The sequence below is a fragment of the Motacilla alba genome, chromosome 1A (genome assembly GCF_015832195.1).
Source record: "Motacilla alba alba isolate MOTALB_02 chromosome 1A, Motacilla_alba_V1.0_pri, whole genome shotgun sequence".
Taxonomy (NCBI): domain Eukaryota; kingdom Metazoa; phylum Chordata; class Aves; order Passeriformes; family Motacillidae; genus Motacilla; species Motacilla alba.
Genome location: NC_052031.1, coordinates 24,423,332 through 24,446,345, shown reverse-complemented (window position 1 = coordinate 24,446,345; position 23,014 = coordinate 24,423,332). Strand labels below are relative to the sequence as shown.

Below are 23,014 nucleotides of genomic sequence, written 5' to 3'. Positions count from 1 at the left end.
AAGGAAGGAATGTGAGAAGAGCTACCCATTTCTGCTGGTATAACTAATCCTTGGATTCAAGGCACAAACAGGCCAAATACCAAATGTGTACATGAACCTGCAGCCCTGTATACTGGGGCAAGGAGAACCTACCTCTATGGAAAACATCGGATCCGGTAACTTACATTTTAAAACATAGAAACCCTCGAGAGAGTGGGGACAGGATGACCACAGTGAATCCTCCAGGACCACAAGTCTTTAAATAATGGAATGAGGAAAACATTGGCCTGCATGTTTATCCTATCCTAATGTTTGTTATCATACAACAGGGTGAGAACAGTAGCATGACTGCTAAAAATTCAATACCAACAGTTTTGACAGCTAAGGCTTTCATCCAGCAAAACATACAAAACTGTATATAAAATGATGGGGTTAAGCAGTTGAACAGAAGACACACAAAAAAGCAATGATCTTTCACTCCTGAGCCTCAGGTTTTTAAGTGCTCTGCATAAAGCAGGCTGCTCATGGGACAGCCTCTGTTACCTGACAGCCTTGCTGGTGTTGAAACGACACATAAAGAAAACAGTTTCCCAGGGCTGATTTTGATCTTGCTGACACTGGAATATATCAGGAGTATTGGTAATACCATAACTGGAAGAACTACACAAGCTTAAAATGAAAAGGGGGGTGAGGAGTGGAGGAAGGAGGAGTGTTTGATACCAGACAAAGACACTCAGTGAGCAGTCATCCACATTCAGTTCAGTTTCATGACTCATTTTCTGGCAGTTTTTGAGGGATTTTGTCCAATCCTTTTTTTTTTTCCCCCACTGGTTTCTGGGAATCCTACCCCTAACAAAACTTTTCCTCCCCTCAAAATGGATAAAATAAATCATGACTTGCACATGATTTGCTCCAGGTTTAGAGCAAGTTTTCAACTAAGGTAATCCTGAGGTTTGAAATTTCAGTTAAAGCAAGATTTTTGAGCAATAAAAACGTAAGTATGAAATGCCTAAGGCTGATGAAGAAAGGCAGTGAGGTGGCCAACCAAGGTGGCATGTAGTCCTGCTTAGCAGGACTTAACTGACCTGCACTACTAAAGAAACAGCTAAGCTCCATGAGAAGACTGGGTGGCATTTCCAAGGCCAGCTTGAGTGTCTACAATTTCTGGCCACCCCTGGATTCATAGTAACTGAGAAGGGGAATGGAGCCTTTGCACTTTTAGAAGATTTCTGCAGCCCTTTACCTGGCCCTTTCCCATTAAGCTATAACTCTTCCTCTGAGTGTAACCGGAGATCCTTGCAGAACTCCTGTGTGCATCCATTCCAGCTGGGTCCCTGGCTATTGAGTTTGTGTGCATTTCTCATACAGCAGTGCTGGAGGCAACGGGCCATGGCTCCATCCCTCTCCATCTCTGCAGATGTAACTTGCTCACTCTTACTGCTTTGTAGTACCCATGCCTTTTTCTGAGTAGGCTGTCTTCTAGGTATTCCAGCTCAAGAAAGCGCCGCTAAAATTCCTTTTGATGTGTATGCAGCCTATTCTGGAATTCATCTCATAAAACTTTTAAATTCCACTAGTTTATGATATTATTCTAGCTGCAGTAGTGTTGTGTGATTCAGAAATATTTTTAAAGGAGACTGTGGTTCTGAAAAACTATTCCAGGATCAATTCAGCATTTCAAATAGACAAGTATCTCTCTAATTTCTCTTTTAAAAAGTCATTCTTGAGGTACAGAGTCATATTGAATGATGGATCAAAATGTTCTGATTCATGTGGAGGACAGTGACTAATTCAAAAATTTTCCTAGATATGAAAACAAAGAACTGTCTTGCAGTTTTTTTCAGATGGATAGAAAAATTGCAGAGTCTATGTGCTTCAATACACTCATTTGGCTCCATATTCACACTCAAAAGCTTGGACAGGCAAAAATATTCTAATAATGGCTTAAGTGAATTATTGCATCAATAAAAAAGTTACTTTTAAAAATTACAACTAACTTGGAAAGTTGGAAACCTTCCATCCAAGGCATTTGTTCTAAAGTTTATGAGCAATATAAAGTAAAAAAAAAAGCTGACTGCTAACCATTGTATCAGCAACACAGGTCCATGTGGACTGCATTTTCAACAGGTGCAGTTATTTACATCTGTGGCATCTGCATCCATCTTAGCCAGGAGCATCTTCCAGGTCATTTCTCTGTTGAAGTGCCAAAGCCAAATATACTGTAGTTAGGAATTTTCTACTTCTGTTGCTGCAATTCTGTGCTAAATGGCATAACACTAAGGTCACAATTTTTCTGTTAATGTTATAAATCTTTCACCGTGTTCTGATTTCCTAACACAAAAGTAATGGCTGCAAACACATGCACACAAAAAAGTGAAATATACGTTTTTTAAATGTATAGTGATGCTGCAACCCTAACCTGAGCCATCCTGAATACGGTGATGAATTTTTATATTTATACCATTTACACCTACCTTACCATGCCCCTGAACTTACAACAAAACCTTAAGAACAGAGCATGGCAAGACGGTCACACCATTCCCCTTTAAAAGTTAATCCCAGTGGTTAATATGCATGGCAGACATGCACGGATCAATCTCCTCTCAGGAAAAATAGAGCAGTGTTAAAGTGCAGAACTGTTAAATATTTGCATAGTTTTGAAATGAACCAGTTGAGAAAAATCTCTTTTTCTTCATCCCAAGGATATCCAAGTTTCCACAATTGTTCCTGGAGCAGCGATGCTTCTGTGTAAACTATTGTCAATGCCGGGAGGGGGGAGCCCGGCAAACGCCTCGCTCGCTCTGGACGCCCAACACAACTAAAGTTTTCCATCTCCTCACTGCTTCCTTGCCCCCGCTCCCATCTTGCCCAGGTGGCTCTGACGCACGCAGCCACTGTCGCCCCGGCACCCAGCGGCGGGGACCCGCTGACGGGGGTCGTAGGGCAGCCGGGACAGGGCGGACGACGCGGACGGGACCCTGTCCCTCTCCCTGTCCCCGCACGGCGTGGCACAAGCATCCGGGACCGGGTCCGCCGGCTCCCAGGTTGCCGGGGCAGGGCTATTTTCCCCTCCCACCCCCGGCGGCTCCCGGCCGCCCTGCCATGTGCGGGGCCGTACCGCCGCTGTCATCCACCCCAGCCGGAGGCAGGGAGCCGCCCTGGCCAGCGGCCAGCCCCCTGCTCGCAGCTACCTCCCCCGGCCGGCCGCTCCGCAGAGCGGAATCTTCCTGCCTCCGCTCCTGCGAGTCACAGGGCGAAGTAACTAGCGACAGAGCCGTCAGCAGCCCGCGGCAGCATGTCCGGCACCAAATACGTAGACTCGGAGGTAGGACCGCCGGGGAATGGGGCCGGGATGCTGCCCCGCCGCCGGCTGCCTGCAGCTGCTCGGGCCCCCGAGCTCCCTGACCCGTCGGAGGAGCGGGGCGAGGGGCGGCTCGGCGGCGGGAGGGCGGACGGCCGGGCACCTGCGGGCAGGGACAGCGGGTCAGGGCGAGCCGGGGCGCTCGTCCCCGGCGGACCGCGGGGAGGGGGATGCTGGCTGCCGTGCGGGAAGAGCGGTGTATGGAGAGCTCTACAGCGGGAGCACCGGGATGGAGAGGGTACGGTGATGGCCCTGCATGAAGGGCGGTGTAGGGAGGGGGGCAAGTATAATGAGGACAGGGAGGTGCGGGCGCCGTGCTCCGGTCAGCGTAGCGGGGGCGGTAGGGCGAGCGCAGCGCGGCGAGGGCGCTATGGGGAGGGCGGTACGGTGCTGCGCGGGGAGCCCCGGACGCTCCCCGCCGTGCCCGGGGGCCACGCCAGCGCCCACCCCGCCGAGGAACACTCGCTCCGCCCTGGGGCAGCGCCGCGGGGCCGGGGCCGCCTGGCGGCGGGAGCGGGAGCCGGCGCTGGGCACGGCGGGGGTGTGGTGTGCGCCCCGCGGCCGCGGTTAAATAGCCGGGGGAGGGCCGCCCCGCAGCCTGCATCCCGCTGCCCGCGGGACCCGGGGCCGCCTCCCTAGCCCCAGCCCCAGCCCCAGCCCCAGCCCCAGCCCCAGCCCCAGCCCCAGCCCCAGCCCGCCCTCCCGCGCGGCGCGCACCGGCCCTGCCCTGCCCTCCTCTGCCCTCCCCGCCTCACTGGGCTCTCCCCTCCCGCCCGCGCTCCCTCTGCTCCCCGCAGGGCTTTCTGTACACGGCGCCCGTCCGGGAGCAGGGCAACATCTACAAGCCCAACAACAAGATGATGGCAGATGAGCTGAGCGAAAAGGCGGTGCACGACGTGCACACCAAAGAGATCGACCTGGTCAACCGAGACCCCAAGCACCTCAACGACGACGTGGTTAAGGTGAGGGGCCGATGCGTGGCGTCGCGGGGGGCGATACCAAGTCCTGCCGAGGCAGGATACTCGGCACTGTCAGGGCGGCTGATACCCGCGAACCACATCCCTCCACCTGCTGCAGGAGGGAACGGGCCAGGGGCTGATCGGTTTTATGTTTTTTTTTTAAAGAAAAGGCGGAGTGGGCAGGAGAGAGGCAGGCAGCGGCCAGCCTCTGCGGAACTCCTGGCTCGGGTGCGGAGCGGTGCTGGCCCCGTCCGGGCTGGTCGCGCTGTCCCGCGGGGCGCGCCGGGCTGGGCTGGTCGCAGCCGGGCGGGGGTCGCGGGGGTCCCGCCGCGGTGTGTGCCGGCAGCCCGCTCTGCAGCCGGGACGTCCCGCCCGGGGAGCGGGGGGATGAGTTGCGTGACCTTGTGTAACGCCGTCGGAAGGATTTTCCTTCCCCGAGGCACGCACAGAGGCAGGGCGGGGAGATGTCACAAACCAGATCGCCCTCCCTAAGCCTGGCGGGTGCAAAATCGGAGATTCTGGTGGCGGCTGGATTTGTGTCCTTGTTCTGTTTTGTTCTCTTTGGTTCTCTTCCTTCCTTCAAAAGATGATAAGCTAAGCAAAATCTAACTGTGCCCTTGCCTTGATTCTTTGTTTGGGTTTATAAATCAGTTTGACTGTTTTGACAAGTCAGAGTCGATGGAGTTTTTTCCTTGGTCCGAAATATCACAGAGATATGTTTTCTTGTAGAAAAAGAATTTATACAGACAAATTTGTACAATCCACGTGTGTTACGAACAAGAGTGTTTGAGATCACTTAAAAAAAATCATCGGCAAGGGTATGAGCAAAAGTCAGATTTAATATTAAGTGGCAAAGCATGACAAGTTCATTGGCAAGATTCACTCTACTACTTACGGGACAGCCAAGGCTCAACAAGAGGAAACAAGCAACAACAAACAAAAACCAAGCAATCCAAACAGAAATGAACTGAGAACTATCTAGGGGTGTGTGGGTGTGTGCTTAGGTGTTTTGTGTGACAAAAGAAAGTAAGGGCAAGGATAAAAAGGACCAGGGCCTGAAAGCTTAACAACACTCCAACTTAACAGTACTTAATTTATACCTTAAGACTAACAATTTAACATAGGAAGAACACTTATACCTAACTTACAGTTTAAATTTAATTTATGACTAAACCTAACCTTAGCAATTTACTGAGAATAACACTGAAGAGCATTTAACCTAATCTATAACTTTGAAGTTAGCAACTCAGCAGAAGAACAACACTTAGCAACACTTGGCTTATAACTTATGTTTAACAACTTAACAAAAGAACAATACTTAACAGCATTTAAGTAAGTTTATAACTATAACCTAACCTTACTCACTAGCCTAACTTCCTTAGATATCCAAGGTACTTAGCCATCTAAGAAAGCAGTATGTCTCTCAGATTTGCTGTAGCATATGCACAGGGGCAGGCACACAGAGAGGAAGGGTCAATGCAAGCAAAGTGCCTGTGAAAAATCCCCCCCAGAGATCAATGAAATACTCCCTTTGGATGCTTTTGCACTTCCCAATGGGCAAAGGATTGGGCCTTGAGGAGTCTGCATATTTGCCCAGGATACAGCTTGTTTCAGTGATCCTCCATACATGAGGCTCTGAGAGGCTTCTCCCTCAGAGGGAGGTTGCTGGTGCTGGCTTGCTGCATTCCAGGAGAGCTCAAATTTTGGCCCATTTTGGCCTGCTGTTTATAGGCTTGCAAGAGAGCGGGCTTTAGTCATAACAATGTTTCATCCTGGCCGTGGTTTGGGTCAGCACTTTCTCCGAAGGTGTGAGAACAGGAATGTTGTGCCTGTCAGGCAGGAGGAATATTTTCCTCGGGTGTTCATAAGGAAAACAGCAGCTTGTTAGCAATTCCTGGGAGCAGGCAGTGTTTCTGGTAAGCTTGAAAGGAGCTGAGCCCAGGTGGTGTTTCCAAAGCCAAGGCCTAACAAGCATTTCCCAGATCACACTGCAGCCTGGAAAGATGAAGAGGGGAATACACCACTGCAATGTGAAAACTGAGAATGCTGTCATCTGGGTTTGTCAGACCCTAGGAAAAATGGGAGCTGCCCAGTTGTAGTGGATGACTAAGCCACTAACTGGCTTGCTCAGTGGCCAGCAGTGTCAGAGTGAGTGCCATTCACCATGTTTGTTGTAATGAAGACTGTTGTTGAAAAAGAAAAATACTGTGTTGTTTCCAGAGAATCAAGAGGGTGAACTCTGGATCCTGAATGTGTATCCGTAAAATGATTCTTGCTATGTGCAGATGATTTAACAAGGTCATGAGTAAATTCAAATTCCAGACTTCAACACAATTTGAAGGTGCTGAATATGACAAGCCATGGTCATATTGCTGGATCCATGCTAAGAATTATCACAACAGCTTGTATTTTTAAGGAGCCATATAAAAATGAAAAGGCATAAAATTGTTATTTGTTCAGAAAAAATAATCTGTGTACCTAATGGTACAAAACTGCCTTTAAAATGGATGATTTTAAAGAGGAGAGAGCGATTCTTTTTTCTTCTACCCATGGAGGAGCAGCTTCTACCCAGGAGTAGAAGGGAATGCCAGAGCTCATGAACATCCCAGTTTATTGCATATGTCAACAGGAGAAGTCCCCAAAGCAACCAAACCTTGTGAGGATGAGTCATTGCTCCCAAGCAAGTCATAATTCTGGTGTCCACAACCTAACCTAATGAAAGAAAGACCCTGATGGGAAAAGAGGGAGACCACTGACAGAAAAAAAACCATGATGGGCTTAAAAGAAGCTGAAACCTACAAAGCCTATCCTGCCCTCTCTGCCTCCCACGGAGACAAGGGTTAAGACAGTTTGTTACATTTTGTCTTCTAAAATAAACTTGGGGAATAATAAGTGTAGGAATGGTAAAAACAAGCTTTTCAGTTTGTCCTTTTGAAATAATTGTGGTCCAACGCATTCACCGAAAATCTGCAAACAGCCAGAATACCAGTACTGCCTCTGTGTCAGCAAGTGAGCTCCTGGTAGTGAAGATAGTCATGTCAAGACATAGGAATATACCAAAATGAATTTGATGTTAACCAGACAGGATCCATTTTACATCGTAAAAACAGCAGTATGTTACAAAATGGCATTGTAAATTAACATTTTCTGTCTTGTTACAAGGATAAATAAGAATAACTTTTATTTTAAGTATTTCATAGATAGACCAACCTGCAGAGTAGAGAGAGGATTTTTGCCACAATTTGCATTTATATGGACCACAGGGTTCAGAGTCAGTCTATTGGACATAGCAATAAAATTCACACCCAGTACCTAGGGGACAAGCTTGGATTGGGGTGAAAATACACAGATTCAGTCCCTGCCTTAGCCATCCGTCTGTAGTTCTCTTCTGACATCATCTGCCATTCTTACTCTGGCTGTAAAATTTCCAGGCAGAGTGTTGAACTAACTGAAGGAGACCCCGGTCTTAAGTACTGAAAGTCAGAGGAAAAAAAAAAAAGTGTAGGAGTCCTGTAATTCCAGAAGTATGGCTCAAGCTGAGCTCAATTTTGTTTAAAGCCATTGCATTTTTCTAGGTTCAGAACTTTATGTTTTTTACCCACTATTTTATGCATTTCTTGCCACTTGACTATGAGGCACAACAGCATGGAAACTGGGGACAAATCAGTCAGCCATGAAATAGAAATGATTAGACAGAGAATGAGGAATCTGCTCTGTAAGCAGCTCTCTAAAAGGCCTCAGTGTTGTCTGTATTCAAATACTTCCCATAGCACATTTTAAAAATAACCTTCTCTTGTGAGAAGCAAGAGACACGTTCCCTTGATTTGCAGCACGGAGCATCTGCCCAGCTTCCCCTGCAGCAGACGTGTGGTGCAGGCAGCATTAGGGTGGGATCCAGGCAAGGGGCAGAAACCCAGTCAAAATCCTTTCATGAAAACTAGACACATGGAGCAGCTTTGCATCAAGCTGCTGGTGACTTTGCTTATGGTTGGTCTTTGAAATAACTACCAAGTGGAAGCTTAGTGCTGGGAAGTTTCCAGAAAGATGGGGCAAATGACTGGATTTGTGTTCAAAGAGGGATGTGAACAAGGCCTTATGGAACCTGAGGCATGCAGACAGTGGAGGTAACAGCTCTGAACAGGGGGAAGCACAAACTAGTAAAAATCACCAGAATTTCCTTTTTTTCCCCATTTTTTTTTTCAGTAGAGACCAGAAAGGAAAGATTTTCTTCCTCACAAAACTGTCCTCATAGATCACCTAGACAGTGGGAGAATGTGCACTAGTGGTTTCATCCTTTCAGGCACTGGTTTGTGAAGGTGGCTGCTCAGGCAGAGGGCAAGGAGGGAATCTAGTAAGGGAGAAACAGCCTCTGTGCATGTGGGAGCTCTCCAGGAGTCATGCTGGTGATTATACAGGTGGTTTGCCATGGTTTTATCGGTTTCAAATGTCCTTCACCAGACAGTTCTGCTCTTGGACTTGTGTCCCGCAGGTTTTATTTGTGATGAGACACAACACACAGGGTGGAAAGCTTATTGCTTTTTTTCTCTCATTCATTCCCCAATGACCCAGGACTCACATGAAGGTGCCTGAAGTTCAGGCTTTGCTCTTCTTGTTTCCCAACGCAGTATTTTTGTTTTTCAGAGTACGGCTAAATTGCAGCCTTCGAGTTTTAGAGTTCAAACTTTCTCAACATATCTGTGGTCAAGTCTGCACAGAGTTTACTGAATTTGGAAAACACAGAGGAGGGATCCAGCTCTCCTACAGATTACTCTTCTCACCAACTTCCTTGCTCCTTGCTGAGAATGGGGACGGACATTGCAGCCAACCCTACAAAGTCTAATCCTCACTTTTACTAGTGAGGACCAACTGTGCAGTCACATCTGCAGCCAGCTTACCATTCTTTCCTACAGTGATGTGCCAGGAAGAAAGGCCTGAGGCTGGTCTACCATCTAGAACATAATTATTATTTTGTTTTAAACAAGTGTCTGTCTGCTGTTGGTTGTATAGGAGTCCTTTTTACTCTGGGAAAAAAAAAATCTAGTACTTGGCTGCAGATGTGAGGATGTACCAAGTTTCAAAAAGTTATGTATTCATGCCTTCCACTTAAAAATAAAGCAGTTGAGGGCAATTCAGCTTACTGCAAGGAAAAGTCTGGAATTTTTAGTCAGATGTTGACAAATACTGTAATACCCTTATGTTCTCATTAGGGAGGAAAGTATTACTCAGGCATGCTTTTAAAGCTATTTACAGTTTCTGCCTCATAACAAAAAGAGAGGGGTTTTCAAAAGCAGTTTACATTTATGTAATTTTTCATTATTAAAATTCCTCCCTGTTGTACTGAGCATGGTGTAAGATGCACAGAGAGATGACTGGTCAGAACACTTCCCATTCCCACACCTGAGAACCTCCTGGAAGGAAAGCAGGTGTCACCCCATGCTCTTTTTGAATGGGAGACCTAAGGTGGGACGTCACTCAGATGTGACAACAAGTGTCAACCTGAGAGGAACACAGTTCTGCTCTTTAACATAGTGAAATGAGAGAAAAGCAGAGCTCAGTCAGGTGCTATTTCTGAAATAAGTAATTAAGTGAAATTTAATGCAGACCTTTTGTTTTTAGAAATTGTTAAAAGTCATGAGAACATAGATAAATGTTTAAGTTTTAAAACATCCATGTAAATACATAGATACATGAATATATGTGTGTGTATGTGTTCTAATCCAAGCTTGGCACCTGGGCTCTTGCTATTGACAGTGACCAAAGTGTGATGCCTCTGGAGGCAGATTCACATCACAGTGTTTAACCACAGGACAGGAGAAGCAGTGCTCTCAGAGGGCATGTTTGTCTCAATTGCTGATACTTGTAGTTTAGACATGACGCCTTACTTGTGCAAAACAATTAATCAAATGAAATGGTTCTGTGTCCTATTAACAAGCTACGGGGTTTAGATTTAAGATGCAAGCTAAGTCAAATGTTTGACTTTGGCTGACCACGTGGTTCAGTTCTGTTTCAAATATTCCTTCCAACGCTAGTCTAGGAGTATGAGATGAAAGACTTGAGTCATTATGAATGCCACTTTATACAAGGTCTGAGCGAGGTTTTAAGGGTTCTGAAAAACAGTTTTCCTGCACATTAATTAGGAGTTCTCAGGCATGGAATTTCTGAATGTCCACGAGAGTAGAGCTAATAATGGCATCTGTTCTAATGAAAGCGTCTTTCTCAAAAAACTGTGTTCACATTTAAACTCATGGTATTATTAAAGCCTTATGCACAACCTTCTTGCTTGGCATGATGAACATGACTCATAACTCCATAGAAAAATTTGATGGTCATGGGGACAGAGCAAATGATTCAGCATGGCTGTTTCTTTTGTTAGAATTTATTGGACACTATCTGAGATTCAAATGAGGCAAATACTTTTTGATTCTGAGAACTTCAACAATCGTATGTTAAAAAATATTGAGAACAATTTTAATTGGTTGTAGAATTTTTAGCCCACTATGTGGATAGAAACACTGTCTTCTTGCATGGAGTATGAATATCTAAGACAAACAAAGAAAAATATTGAAATGCAAAACTCTACAGGGGAAAAAGGGATAATTGTGTACAGTAGAATGGTCTACCAATGAGGTCCCCAGTGAGGAAATTTTATCTTGGTTGTATTTTAGGCAACAGAAAGAAGAAAATGCAAATGAGCTTGGGTGATTCTGAAACACCTATGATCTCTGGAAAACTGAAGACAGATATAGTTCTAAACTAAGTTAAGTTTGTATTTCCCACAGCTCTCAAATACCCTTCTCATAGACACTAGGATAAAGTTTGGTGAAAAATAGTCTGGTGAAAATCAGTAACTGATTTTCTGAGCTTTTTGATCCAGAACTACCATATTTATTTTCTAGACAAATGACAGTTATAAAATCCATCTTGGACTTTAAAAGGGTTGCTTATTTTGAACATGAAGCAGAAAATATGCCATTTAATTTAATTTGATTTATTGGAGAGGCAGGTTTTACACCATTAGTCTCTTTATATTTTCATGACAGATTTCTTGGGAAAATGTCTTTTGATTCAAAAAATTGTTCAAAAATTTTTTTTTAAAAATTGAAAGAGTTTTAAAATATTTGAACTTTGTGCAGTATCATTCTTGTCAGAAATTGTTACCAGATTTGCAATCAAAAGAAAAATAATTTCAGTGCCACTGTCCCATTTTAATCAGCTCATGAATTGATAAATATGATTTTATTCAAGATGTAGGAACTGTGCTGTAGATGTTAGTGGGGCTGTTTAAGGGTGGAGTTTGTTTGTAGTTAAACAAATAGGAACTGATAAATTCAACTTCAGAGATAAGAAGTGAGAAGACATTCTCACAGCTGAAGGTGAAAGCATCACATTCTCTGTCCAAACTCCTGCTGTGCTGAATTTATATTCCGAGTTCTAGAAAAGCTTAAGGGAGTCTCATAGATGGATTGCAACATTTCCTCTTTCAACTTTGAAATCCCTTCTTGGAATTCAAGCAGATGCTACAAAAAACAATCAGTTTACCTCAAGATCAGGGATCTGTTTCCCGTAGAGCTCAGCCATAAAAACATCAACTGTTTTATGAAGTCCAAGTTCATGTGTCATAGAAAGGTTTGAGTTGGAAAGGACCTTAAAAGATCATCCAGCTCCAGCCCCTGCCATGGGCTGGGATGCCACTCACTAGGTCAGTTTGCTCAAAGCCCCCTCATCCCAGCCTTGAACACTTCCAAGGATGGGGCATCTGCAGCTTCTCTGGGAAACCAGTTCCAGTGCCTCTGCTAGGAATTTCTTCCTAATATCTAATCTAAACCTACTCTGTTTCAGTTTAAAGGCATCCCCCCTTGTGCTGTCACTACATGCCCTTGTAAAAAGTCCCTCTATAACCCACTTTATTTACTACTCCAAGAGCCTTCTCTTCTCCAGATGAACAACCACAAGTCTCTCAGCCTGTCTTCACAGAGGGTGTGCTCCAGCCCTCTAATCACCTTTTTGGCTCTCCTCTGGACTTGTTCCAAGAGGCCCATGTTCTCATCTTGGAGGCTCCAGAGCTGGACACAGTACTCCAGGTGGAGTCTCATGAGAGCAGAGTGGGAGAGTCACCTGTTTCTTTTGGTGCAGCCCAGGGTCCTGGCAGCTCTCTGGGCTGCAAGCCAGATCATATTGAGCTGCTCATCAGCCAACATACCCAAGTCCTTCTCTGCAGGGCTGCTCTCAATCTAGTCACCACCCAGCCTGTATTTGTGCTTGGGACTGCCCTGATCCAGGTGTAGGACTTTTCACTTGGCCTTGTTGAACTTCATGAGGCTCACAGGTGCCTAGCTCTCAAGCCTGTCAAGGCATCCCTTTCCTCCAGTGTGTCAGCCTCACCACACAGCTTGGGGTCGTCAGCAAACTTGCACTCAGTCCCATTGCTGCTCTCATAGAGTTTATGACAGGAGCAGAACTGTAAAATATCTTGATTTTTATGAAATACTGAAGAAATACCTTATATTTAAGGATCAGTAACTTATGCTCTTTCTCTTAGGAGAAAGATAACCTCCTAACAGTACAAATGCAGGGACAAGTTTATTTTTAAAGGAAAAGAGAGGTAGCTGGGCATCACTGCACACTCACTGTCAGCAATAAGCATGGTTCAGGTAGAAATGAGGGGAAAAGGTGAAAACAAGTTATACAGATTTGCAGAAAGGAATGGCAGCAGCTAACAGGAGTGTGTTTATTGATAGTGTATATAATCAAGGGTCTCCTCTCCTTAGACTCCCTTGACAAACTATGAAGAGGAAAAAAGTGTTTTCCAGGTGTAAAACAACCTCCAAGAGTCCCTGTCTCTCCATGCACTACTCAAGAGTCTGAGGTCACTACATTTCCATTTCCCATTAGTGCCTAAATTTAGGAATGATAAAGTTAGACCAAGCTCTTAAAAGTTATGCCTAATAGCAGTTTATTACCTTAATAGTATATAAGCATATAGAATATAGCATATAAAATAGACGTGTCATATTTATACTTATTAAATATAATTTAAAATATAAAGTCAGCTTACACAATGTCTTTTATTAAGGCTTTTGGATTCAGTTTAACTCCAGGCACCAGTGAAATAAAAGAAAAAAATTTCTTTTATGTTTAGTGTAGTCAAAACTTCACACTGGTGTTAATGTTCATAAATATACCTCTTTAAACATACAGATAGACAGATGTACGTGGATGTACATAAATGTATTAGGGTTCTTTGCTAAAATAGCTGTATCAAACAAGGAACTGTGGAACTAAGTAATGAACTAAGTAATAAAAACAAAGAAAGCTTCTTAAGGGTTTCTCTTTGGGAAAGCTGCGATAAGCTCCCAGCAGCCCAGTTTCCAGGGAGGAAAACAGTAATTTTATTTGCTGACTGCTTACTCCAGCAACATCAAGACATTTGTCAAGGAACTAGCTGACATGGTGTCCCCACCTGCACAGGAAGTTTTGCTGTGTTGCAGAGTGCAGTTCTTTCCTTGAAACTGCTTGTCTTTCCTCCTGCCAGCCTGTATTGGAACAGGACAGGCAAGTGCTTCAGGAGGAGATCTCTGGAGAGCAGCAGTGCTGACCCACTGGCATCAGCCACGCTTTTCTCACCGGTACTTCCGCAGGTTTTGGTGAGCCTGCCCATCTGATGGAACAAAGGCCATCAGCAGGGCTTTCCTGGTATGTAAGCAGCACAGGCAGGGAGCAGGACGTTGTTCTCTCAGTAAATAGAAGCAAAAAATATATTTTTTTTGCTTTTTTGGATGATTTTCAGTTTGTGAAATGGTGATCTGCAGTCACCCCCTTTTCTAAGCCATGGCATCGTTTACACATTTTCATAATGCATTTGAGTATTTGTTACGCATGCAGTAGGAGTCACTCCTGATCAGACTGGTTTTCTTCTCTGGCTAGAAGAGTGCAGTCCTTCAATCCTACTTTCCAACATGAATATCCTTGTTTGTTAAAGCATTGTTTGCTTTTCTGGCATACACTGTAGCACTCAGGAAAGATTCACTGTTTCCATAAAGAGATCTGCCAGCAGAACTTGCCATACTGTGGAAAGCAGGCACAGGGAGACAGGAAAGGTAGGGCAAATTCATTGGTCAGTTTCTGCAAGTAACTGGGGTGCAACAGTTCTGCTTGCTTGTTTAGGCTTTCGTTCACTTTGGAAATACTTGTTTGTAATTTTTCTGCACGCATTAAGCCTTACACAACAGCTCTCATCCTAGCCATCTGCAGTCATGGCATCTTTTTTTTTTTTTTTTTTCTGCAAAGAAGCAACTGTTGTGCCTTGTGATCTGACCAGTCCCCAGAAAAACAGTGTGCTCTGAAGACAGAGTTTGAAGTTGACAGGCAAAGCCTAATCATGCTGCAGCCCAGCCTGGAGCTACTCTTGGGGTTCCCTTGTTAGATGCTTGCCACCAATACCAAGATTCAAGGTGATTTCTTGTCTGGTGAGGGAACAGAACACTGCTAGATGTTTTGTTGTCACCCATGCTTTAGCTCGAGGTTTGTATGAATAGTGTGGAACAGAATGCGTTTTTGCTTCAGTAAACACCTGAGATCACCTAATGTTTGCTTTTGAGACCTGATTAGTGAGGAAGTAGAGCATCTAGGAATCATGAAGCTCCATGTGTTCAGGAACAAAGTACCAGCTTTCCTACATAACTACAGGTTTGCCAGATGGAGATAGCACAATGCTTTTAAAAGGATGAATGAGTCTTTGGGTGTCTGGGAGGCAAGGGAGAAGAGCAACTTTCTCCTGTATGTCCCAACAACTCCCTGTCCTCTTTCCTGCAGATTCAGGAATCCTTTTTCATCCTTTTCTGTGGCAGCAGTCATGACAAGCATCATATGTGGTAATGTGGTATTCCAAAGGATCAAGGAGATACATAAATGCTTAACTGGCATCAGTGATTTAACAGAAAGGTTATGAGTTTATTGCTTACCTTATTTTTCAGCTGCTGTGATGTTTTTCTTCTCCAGGCACTGTAACTGGGAATTTTTAAGTTCCAAATAGCATGTGGAAGTGCTAAGGTAATAATAATCTCATCTGCTCACACATTTTCTTATTTTTAATACTACACATCACAGCCTTCTCCAACATAAGAACAGTGTTGCGTCTGTCCTTAACATCACCTCCCAAATGTGACCCATGCCATAGAAAGGCTTGTCACTTTCTGCTATTTTACACATTTTCTTATGTTACTATTTCTTTGAAGAACATTGAACATATTTGGTAATTTTACAAATTGCATTCGTTACAACAGAAAAAAAATACCATATCTGCCTCATGCCTTGCAAGGACATGTTTTAATACAGTGAAACAATATTATACTTACGGTCTTGGATTCAGGGAAAACCTATTTAAAAACAGACCAGGGTAAGCAGTAAAGACAGTTTCCACATGCTGGGCATAAAAATGTAAATAAAACTAGCTTATGACTCTTTTCTGTGTACATTCAGCCTAGACTTTAGCCCTGGTCTGGCAGAGCATATAAGCATATTGACATCAGTGGGACAGTTCACATTTTTCATGTTGTGTGCATATTTAAGTGTTCTGCCTGCCTGGACATATTAGTGATCAATCAATAGAGATACAGTAAGGATCTAAGCCTCCTCTTACTGACTCCGAGAGATAGTGAAAGCACACCAAAATTTAGGCATTCTCAGCACTTGTTTGGGTTCCTCTGGAGTGGAATAGGGGTGGTGCCTGGCTATGTGAACTGTGTGCTGTGAGCACAGTGGCAGCATGCAGCTACTACACACAAAGGTATGAATTATGATCGTTACAGTCACAGAAATGTAGCTCAAAGCCTAATGCTGGTGGTCTAAATATTTTTTTTTCCTGACAGACCAAGCACAGTAATTTTTTCTATGCAATGAATATTGCAAACCTCAAAGAACAAACTTTTGAGAAGCACAGCTGGTAAGTAGGTGATTTGAGCCTGGCATTTAATATACCTTTCCAGCCAGCCAGCTTCTGATACATAGGGACTTGAAGTGACAAGGTCAGCTGGTCAACTGATCTCATACATGTAGCGTATATTATTGAGTCAGATGATAACTCCGCACTGTTAAAATTTTTTAATTGATAGTTCTGATCTTTAAATAGACATTTTCCTGCTCTTGTAAATAAATCTTGTAAATAAATCCCATACCATTTCCCTTTCTTGTAAATAAATCTATTTTAGAATCAAAGCAGGTTCCTCAGCTTCCTGATAGGAGTTTAATAAACAAGTGCAGAGCAAAAGAAGCTGCATTAATTCTCATAGCAGAATCAGACAAAAGCTTCAAGCAATGTAAAAACTGGCTTTACCAAACTGAATAGTAGGAAACAAAGAATAGCTGAAGTCAGGAAGTGCATTGTAGGCATGGAGCAGGAGCTGATAGTGTTTAATAGTTTAGTCTGAAACAGAAGGCTAGAGCAAGTTATTAGCATCCTTGAGAGGGTCAAACCAAATTTCCTGTACTTCTCTCCTGTTGCAAGTGAACGTGCATGTATTTTCACTAGCTTGGCAACAGCCTCTGTGATTTCACAGCACATCCTGACAGCTCTGGAGGAACAAACTACACAAGGGACGTGCAATCTACTAAACAAGACCTGTGCACAACCTAAGAAAACCTTTATGTAGATAAAATGAGAGTTCACAGATCTACATGCACATGATGCTGACGAAAGTGACCTTGAGAACAATACCCTAAAAATGTTGTCTTATATTTGCAAGCCAGGTTCATTTCCAGAAACAACAGCATCTTTCTTCTGTAGGATCATATTTCTGGGCACTTCTCTTTCTCCTGTCAGTCCTATTTTTACTTTACTTACTTCAGTTGGACACGCTTTATCAGTCTGATGACACTCACCATCAGTGAGTGCTACTGAACTAAAAACCAGAGGAGAGTAGTAGGAGGGACTGAGGAGGGACTGAGTAATCTGAGTGATATAAGTGTAATCTATAGCAAGGCAAAATGCATCCAGTCACCTGCTCCTCCTGTAGCCTGTGGAGAGCTGATCCCTGCAAGTTAAAATCAGGAACCTTCATGGGAGTGGTTTAGTGCAGGAAGAAGCTGAGTGGTATCTCAGTTCCTGCAGCATAACTTATCTGTAGTGCTTGAAGAGTGAAATAAATAGTGTTTCCCAGGCACTGTTCTGTTAGCACATGAGTAGAAGAGCACAGATTACCTCAACTCCTTGCCTGTCTTTATTTAGACATTGCTGCAGGTAAGTCTGGTTTTGGACAGCGCCGCAAAGGTTCATGTGCCAGGAGTACTTTCTTGGCATGTACATAATGTTCTGATGTTTCATAATGTTCTTATGGCCTTTGGGAAGATGACAGCTTCATTTTACACTGTATTCAGCTAAGAGTTTAAGTTGTCAGGCCATTTTTGGGCCATTTTTGTCTTTTCACTTACAAGTTCCCTTATTCAAACTGGAGTAATGTGAGATGGAACTTGAGGAATAATGAAATGGGCAGACACAGTAGTGTGACATCAGCTACCATTCCTTCAGGGCCATCTCTTCTACTTCTCTGCATTGTTAGAAACATTCTGAGAGCTGTTGAAATTGCTCCAAGAAGCTAACCTCTTGATAATTACTGGTGTCGTGAATACATCACTGTTATCTCACAGACAGATTCATTCCTCAGTACTTTTAGCGCAACAGTGTAAGACTTGAGCTGGGAAATCCTGACCAAAGATATATCACAAATGTTCATATTAGCACCATCTCCTGGAAGGAGTACAGGGCTGTCCATCTGGAAATGTTATATGCCATGATTCTTCTGTCATCTCCCCAGCTCTCCATGGATATTTTGTTGAACACAACAGGCTAAAAATATTAGTTACTGAGAATCACAATTATAGAAAGTTTACTATTTGATTTGAGAACCAGTGAGTTTATTGGCTTCCTTTTTCCATTTCATTACAAGGAATTACTTTGAAAGTAATCAAATTATGGGCTAATTTTACTATATATTTTAAAAATTCTAGAAAATTCACATTCAACTATGGCTTCATTTTGCTTGCCAAAAAAATGCATTTCTGATAAAAATAGGTCTCACTTGGCTAAAATAAAGATGCAACCATGAAAAGGTTGATGGAGCTCAATGCAAACTTTTTTCCTTATGAGATCTAATATTTCCCTTATCAGCCAGTTGAAATAATACAAGATGGTATTTCCACTACAAGTGAAATGAATAAAAAGACTTTAGATAGGACATTGACTAGCCCTCGATGCTTTGAACCTCCATGATGGCTGTGTTACCTTTGCCAAGGATTACTGCATCAGCTGGTGGGAAGCGTGCAACAAATTGACAAAATTTTAGAATAAGAGGGCTATGCTGAACCATGTAGTCCTTATGTAGTAGTATTCTTTGAGAAGCAGCTTTTTTTTACTGTCATCATCCTGGGTTTTGCCATCATACGGATATTATTATTATCTGATTTCAAGGAAAATTCTGATAAAAAGCCAGGAACACCCATTCACTTTGAAAATGAGCTAACATGAGATGTGGCTACAATGAAAAGTTTGCTTTTGAATAGCTGCAGAAGCAGATTGTGTGTCTGCTTGCTTATGCATTCTAAAAAGAAGATCTACTCTGCCAATGCAGAGTCAGACATAGGTTTCTGTGGAGATGAAGTTTCAACTCAAAGGCTACCTTTAGGTGTGCTGGTGATGATGATAATGAATATCCATCCCAAAGAATGACTTTCAGATCACTAGAACCTAGTTCAGAGTAGCAGAAAAAGAGGAGGTTTATCATTTGCATGGCAGGATGTCTAGAGAGAAGCACTGGCAGAGAGAGTAATGTGAATATGTGCAATTAAGCCAGCCTGGTGTTAGTCATTCAAAGTGTTGCATATCACAGATAATTCAGAAGTTTCCTCTCCAGGATTTACCAACCATTCACATAGATTGCACCTCGATTGTACACTTTTGCTTGTAATTATCTTTTTTCTTCAAGAAGCTTGAAAGTCCAGTGGTATTATAATATTTGTCCCTTTGCTAGTAGCTTATGGAGGTGATAAAAGTTTCATCAGGAGAGAAGAACGAGTGCTTTTCAATTGTTATGTATATTTTAGATTAAAATAAGTGATTGTGAGCCTTTTCTTACAGTGTAAGCAGTATTTACACAGAGTATATGTATATTCACCTTCTTCCAGCTTGCTGAAGTACAATTGCCTGAGTTCCTGAGGCTGCTGGCCCCTGTCATACTTACCTTGCTCCTGTAAATCTTCACTTTTGGCAGCAATATTATCTCACTTCGGGATCCAGTCCCAGGAATGCAATTTTTTTTTCTTTCATCTGACTTAAACAGCCATTTATTTCCTTGCAGAGGAATAGTGTTGTGATGTTCTCTTTCCTGTTGTTTGCAGTGCCTATACAACTGGTTGTGCTGACTAAATTAAATATCCTGTATTGTGGGTTATATCAAACACGGCTGTGTGACATCGAGCTGAACCATCATTGCAATTCTGTTAATTTTCTTATAGAAATGTTTTGACAATTAAGCTTCCTGAACAGCTCACTATTTCAACAGAGAGTGCTAAAGTATGTGTTTTGGAATGCACTGCTTCCTTAGGTGACTTTTTGAATGATTTATGAATAGTCAAAACTATGAAATACGATTTTATTCACCTGTTTTGTACCTTAAGTAGACCAGAAGGGTGCTGCATACCTTGGGCTGTAGGAGATGAGGAAAATATATTCCATTTGTGGAAAGCTCCATCCAGAAGTTAGATGTCTAATTTTGAGCTAATCCTTGAGGCTCCCTGGTAGTCACTGGGTAAAGGTTACTGAAGATTCATGACTTAAATCACGGGTTATAATAGGTTAAATCATGTGGGGGTGTAGGAAGTAGGTGCTTTGTGCTTTCTTGCAGGGGACCATAGCTCTCCAGGAAAGGTGTTTCTGGAATACACCCTTGATGCCAATGTCTGACTGACCTGACTTTGTGTTCTTTGCTGCAGATCGATTTTGAAGATGTGATTGCTGAGCCAGAGGGAACACACAGCTTTGATGGGATTTGGAAGGCCAGTTTTACCACCTTCACTGTAACGAAATACTGGTTTTATCGCTTACTGTCAGCAATCTTTGGTATTCCTATGGCTCTCATCTGGGGCATCTACTTTGCCATTTTGTCGTTCCTGCATATCTGGGCGGTGGTGCCGTGCATAAGGAGCTACCTGATTGAGATCCAGTGCATTAGCCGTGTCTATTCCATCTGCATCCACACCTTCTGCGACCCGCTCTTTGAGGCCACAGGCAAAGTGTTCAGCAGCATCCGAGCCACAGTACGGAAAGAGATCTGAGGGACAATTCAAGGAGAGCCATCAGCCTAGGAAGGGGGTGAAGGTTTTGTGTTTTTTGGAGTGTTTTGGTGCCAGTTTTGTGTTTCCCAAAGCAACATACAGCAACTGGTGGTGGACTGGCCCAAAACAAAGAATCACTTGCTCAGTTTCTTTTTCTACTGTTCATTCTTACTGGATTACTTGCCCTTTTTTTTTTTCCTTTCTTTTGCCTTTCCCCCCGCCCCTTTGGTCTGCATTTTAAACTAACCTTAAAGGGCTATTCTTCCATGCCAGCTGCATATTATTTTGCTGGCTGTTCAATTCAGAGATTGAAGTGTTGTTGGATGCCTTTTTATCTTACCCTTCATTCCTTGTGAGATAAATCCACAGTGATACTGAAGAATGACAAAAATGCTTTCCAACACTATAAAGCCATTCATTTTATTGTGGCTAAAGAGTGCAGAGCTATCACAGCAGAATGAACGTGACCAGCTGGCAGGTTTTAGCAGAATGTTCTTTTTCAATTGGATTGTCAGTTGACTGCAGCTATTTACAGTCGTGGTCAGATATTGTGCAGTATGATAAATTAGTTAAGTAAACATATTACTGAACTAGCACATGTCCAGAAAATTTAACATTTTGTCAGGCTGGAGACATTGACGTGTAAGAGCTTTGGTCGGTGCCTTTCTGTCTCATTCTGTCTTGGAAGTTTGCATCCAGTCATTTCTCAACCTTTGCTAGGATTGCAGAAACAAACTGCAGTTTGAGAGCAAAAACTGGTCATTACAGAAATGTTTTCCTGACTGTGACTCATGACACATCCCTTAGCAAGCATTTAGGTGCTTATCTCATTGGCATCTGGGGTATTTTTGCAAAGTATTAATATAAATGCATATCGCAGGTATGCCAGAGATAATCCTGAGTTAAAAGGAAAATGAAGGAGTGCCAAACAAGCCACAGGAGGCCAGGGAGGAGCTGCCCCTGCGAGAAACTTTTCTGCAGCTTTCAAAACTTCCCTATCAGCAGAGGTCAGCCTGCCACTAGCACACAGATTGTTTTCAGGATGCTTTGCTGAGTCTAAATTTATTCATCACAAGAGATGCTTTAGAATCTTCACATTTGTGTGTTGCTGTGTTCATTTTTAGCTGAGCTGCCACATCAGGAAGTCTTAAACAGAGGGTGTTGTGTGAAACTACCGTGTTGCAAAGTGGAAGGCCTCAGTGACAGGGCCTTTGCGACATGTTCTGATGCTGTGACCTGCAAGAGCTTTCTGCCCTCGTGATAGTACTGTGTTCAGAGATGCTCTCTGCATCCTCATTGGTTTGTGTGAAGCATTTGTAAAAATAGTTGTGAGGCTAGTCAGCATTATTGTAAACCACGCTGGGGTCTGAGCCTGCTCCAGCTGGAATCTCTAGCAAACCAGTTCGTGACATGCAGGAGTGCAAACTTCGTCCCTTGAGATGAACATGGAGCTGTCTGGTACACCTACAGCTTTTTTATTCAGTGCTGATATTTCACATATTGCTTTACCTTTAACATGGAAGTGCCTTCCATTCTGTTTCTGCCAAAGCATTGAAAACTTTAGGAAATGCTGCATTTTTAAGAGGGGGTGAGGGAGGGAAAATGGGGGGTGGGAGAGGGTGCACAAAAATTTACAAAGCTATTAACTACTATTTGCATTTAAAACAGACACTGGTATGGATATAGTTTTATGTTTTTTTCTATGTACATAATGAAGAGTGTACTATTATAGATTTTTTTTCAGTATTAAAAACAACCAAGATTGTAAACAAGAAATATTTTATCTTTTTATGAGGAAAATCACTCCAAAGAAAATCTTCTTGATTTACCATATAAACTGTATATCCTGAAAGATGTCTGTTCACTTAGATTTCTTAGTCCCTAATCCAAATACATTGCTGATCCAAACATTTACATTATTGTTATAAGCTTACAGATATAACTGACACCTTTTTTAAAAATTCTGCATGTACATTAAAGACTACAATAAAAAGATGCTTAATGGTAGATCCTGTCTGACTTCTTTTTCCTTGAAAGTCATGTGGACAAAAATTGGTTAAAGCTTTCTTTATCAGTCCAGTAGAAACAGGATTTTTCCTAATAAAAGCTCATTAGCCTTAGCATGTAATGTATGGAAATAGGGGAATGACAGCTTTTTTTCAGCCTTGTATGGATGTAACTTGTGACAGGACAATTGATTTCTATGGGTTTTCTGCACAATACCTGTCACACTGTTAGAGAAAAGCCCAACAAAACATGCTATTATGAATGGTCTACAAATCTGTTAACCGTATTTTAATGTTCAGATGGCAGATACCAAATAAATGTAGTCCATCATATCTTTTCCAACAGCAGAATGGTGTATTTAGCAGCACTCAACAGGCTAGTGGTA

The 23,014-nt window shown here is 43.0% G+C and overlaps 2 protein-coding genes across 2 annotated transcripts in view; both read left to right on the top strand.

The window, feature by feature from the left end:
* Window positions 1-3,129: 3,129 nt before the first annotated feature.
* Window positions 3,130-22,629, top strand: CAV1 (caveolin 1). Its single transcript, XM_038154523.1, has 3 exons — window positions 3,130-3,304; window positions 4,138-4,302; window positions 20,281-22,629. Exons 1-3 carry the CDS (start codon window positions 3,275-3,277, stop codon window positions 20,620-20,622), a joined length of 537 nt encoding a protein of 178 aa, XP_038010451.1. The 5' UTR covers window positions 3,130-3,274; the 3' UTR covers window positions 20,623-22,629.
* Window positions 3,313-23,014, top strand: part of MET (MET proto-oncogene, receptor tyrosine kinase) — a 160,760-nt gene continuing 141,058 nt past the window's right edge. Inside the window, exon 1 of the mRNA XM_038154514.1 lies at window positions 3,313-4,302. The gene's annotated coding sequence lies outside the window, so the exon portion shown is untranslated. The remainder of the gene's footprint in view (window positions 4,303-23,014) is intronic.

Coding starts and splice junctions, on each gene's coding strand:
- CAV1 (XM_038154523.1), top strand. CDS start 3,275: ATGTCCGGCACCAAATACGTAGACTCGGAG. Junction 3,305..4,137: donor CCAAATACGTAGACTCGGAG/GTAGGACCGCCG, acceptor TGCTCCCCGCAG/GGCTTTCTGTACACGGCGCC. Junction 4,303..20,280: donor TCAACGACGACGTGGTTAAG/GTGAGGGGCCGA, acceptor TCTTTGCTGCAG/ATCGATTTTGAAGATGTGAT.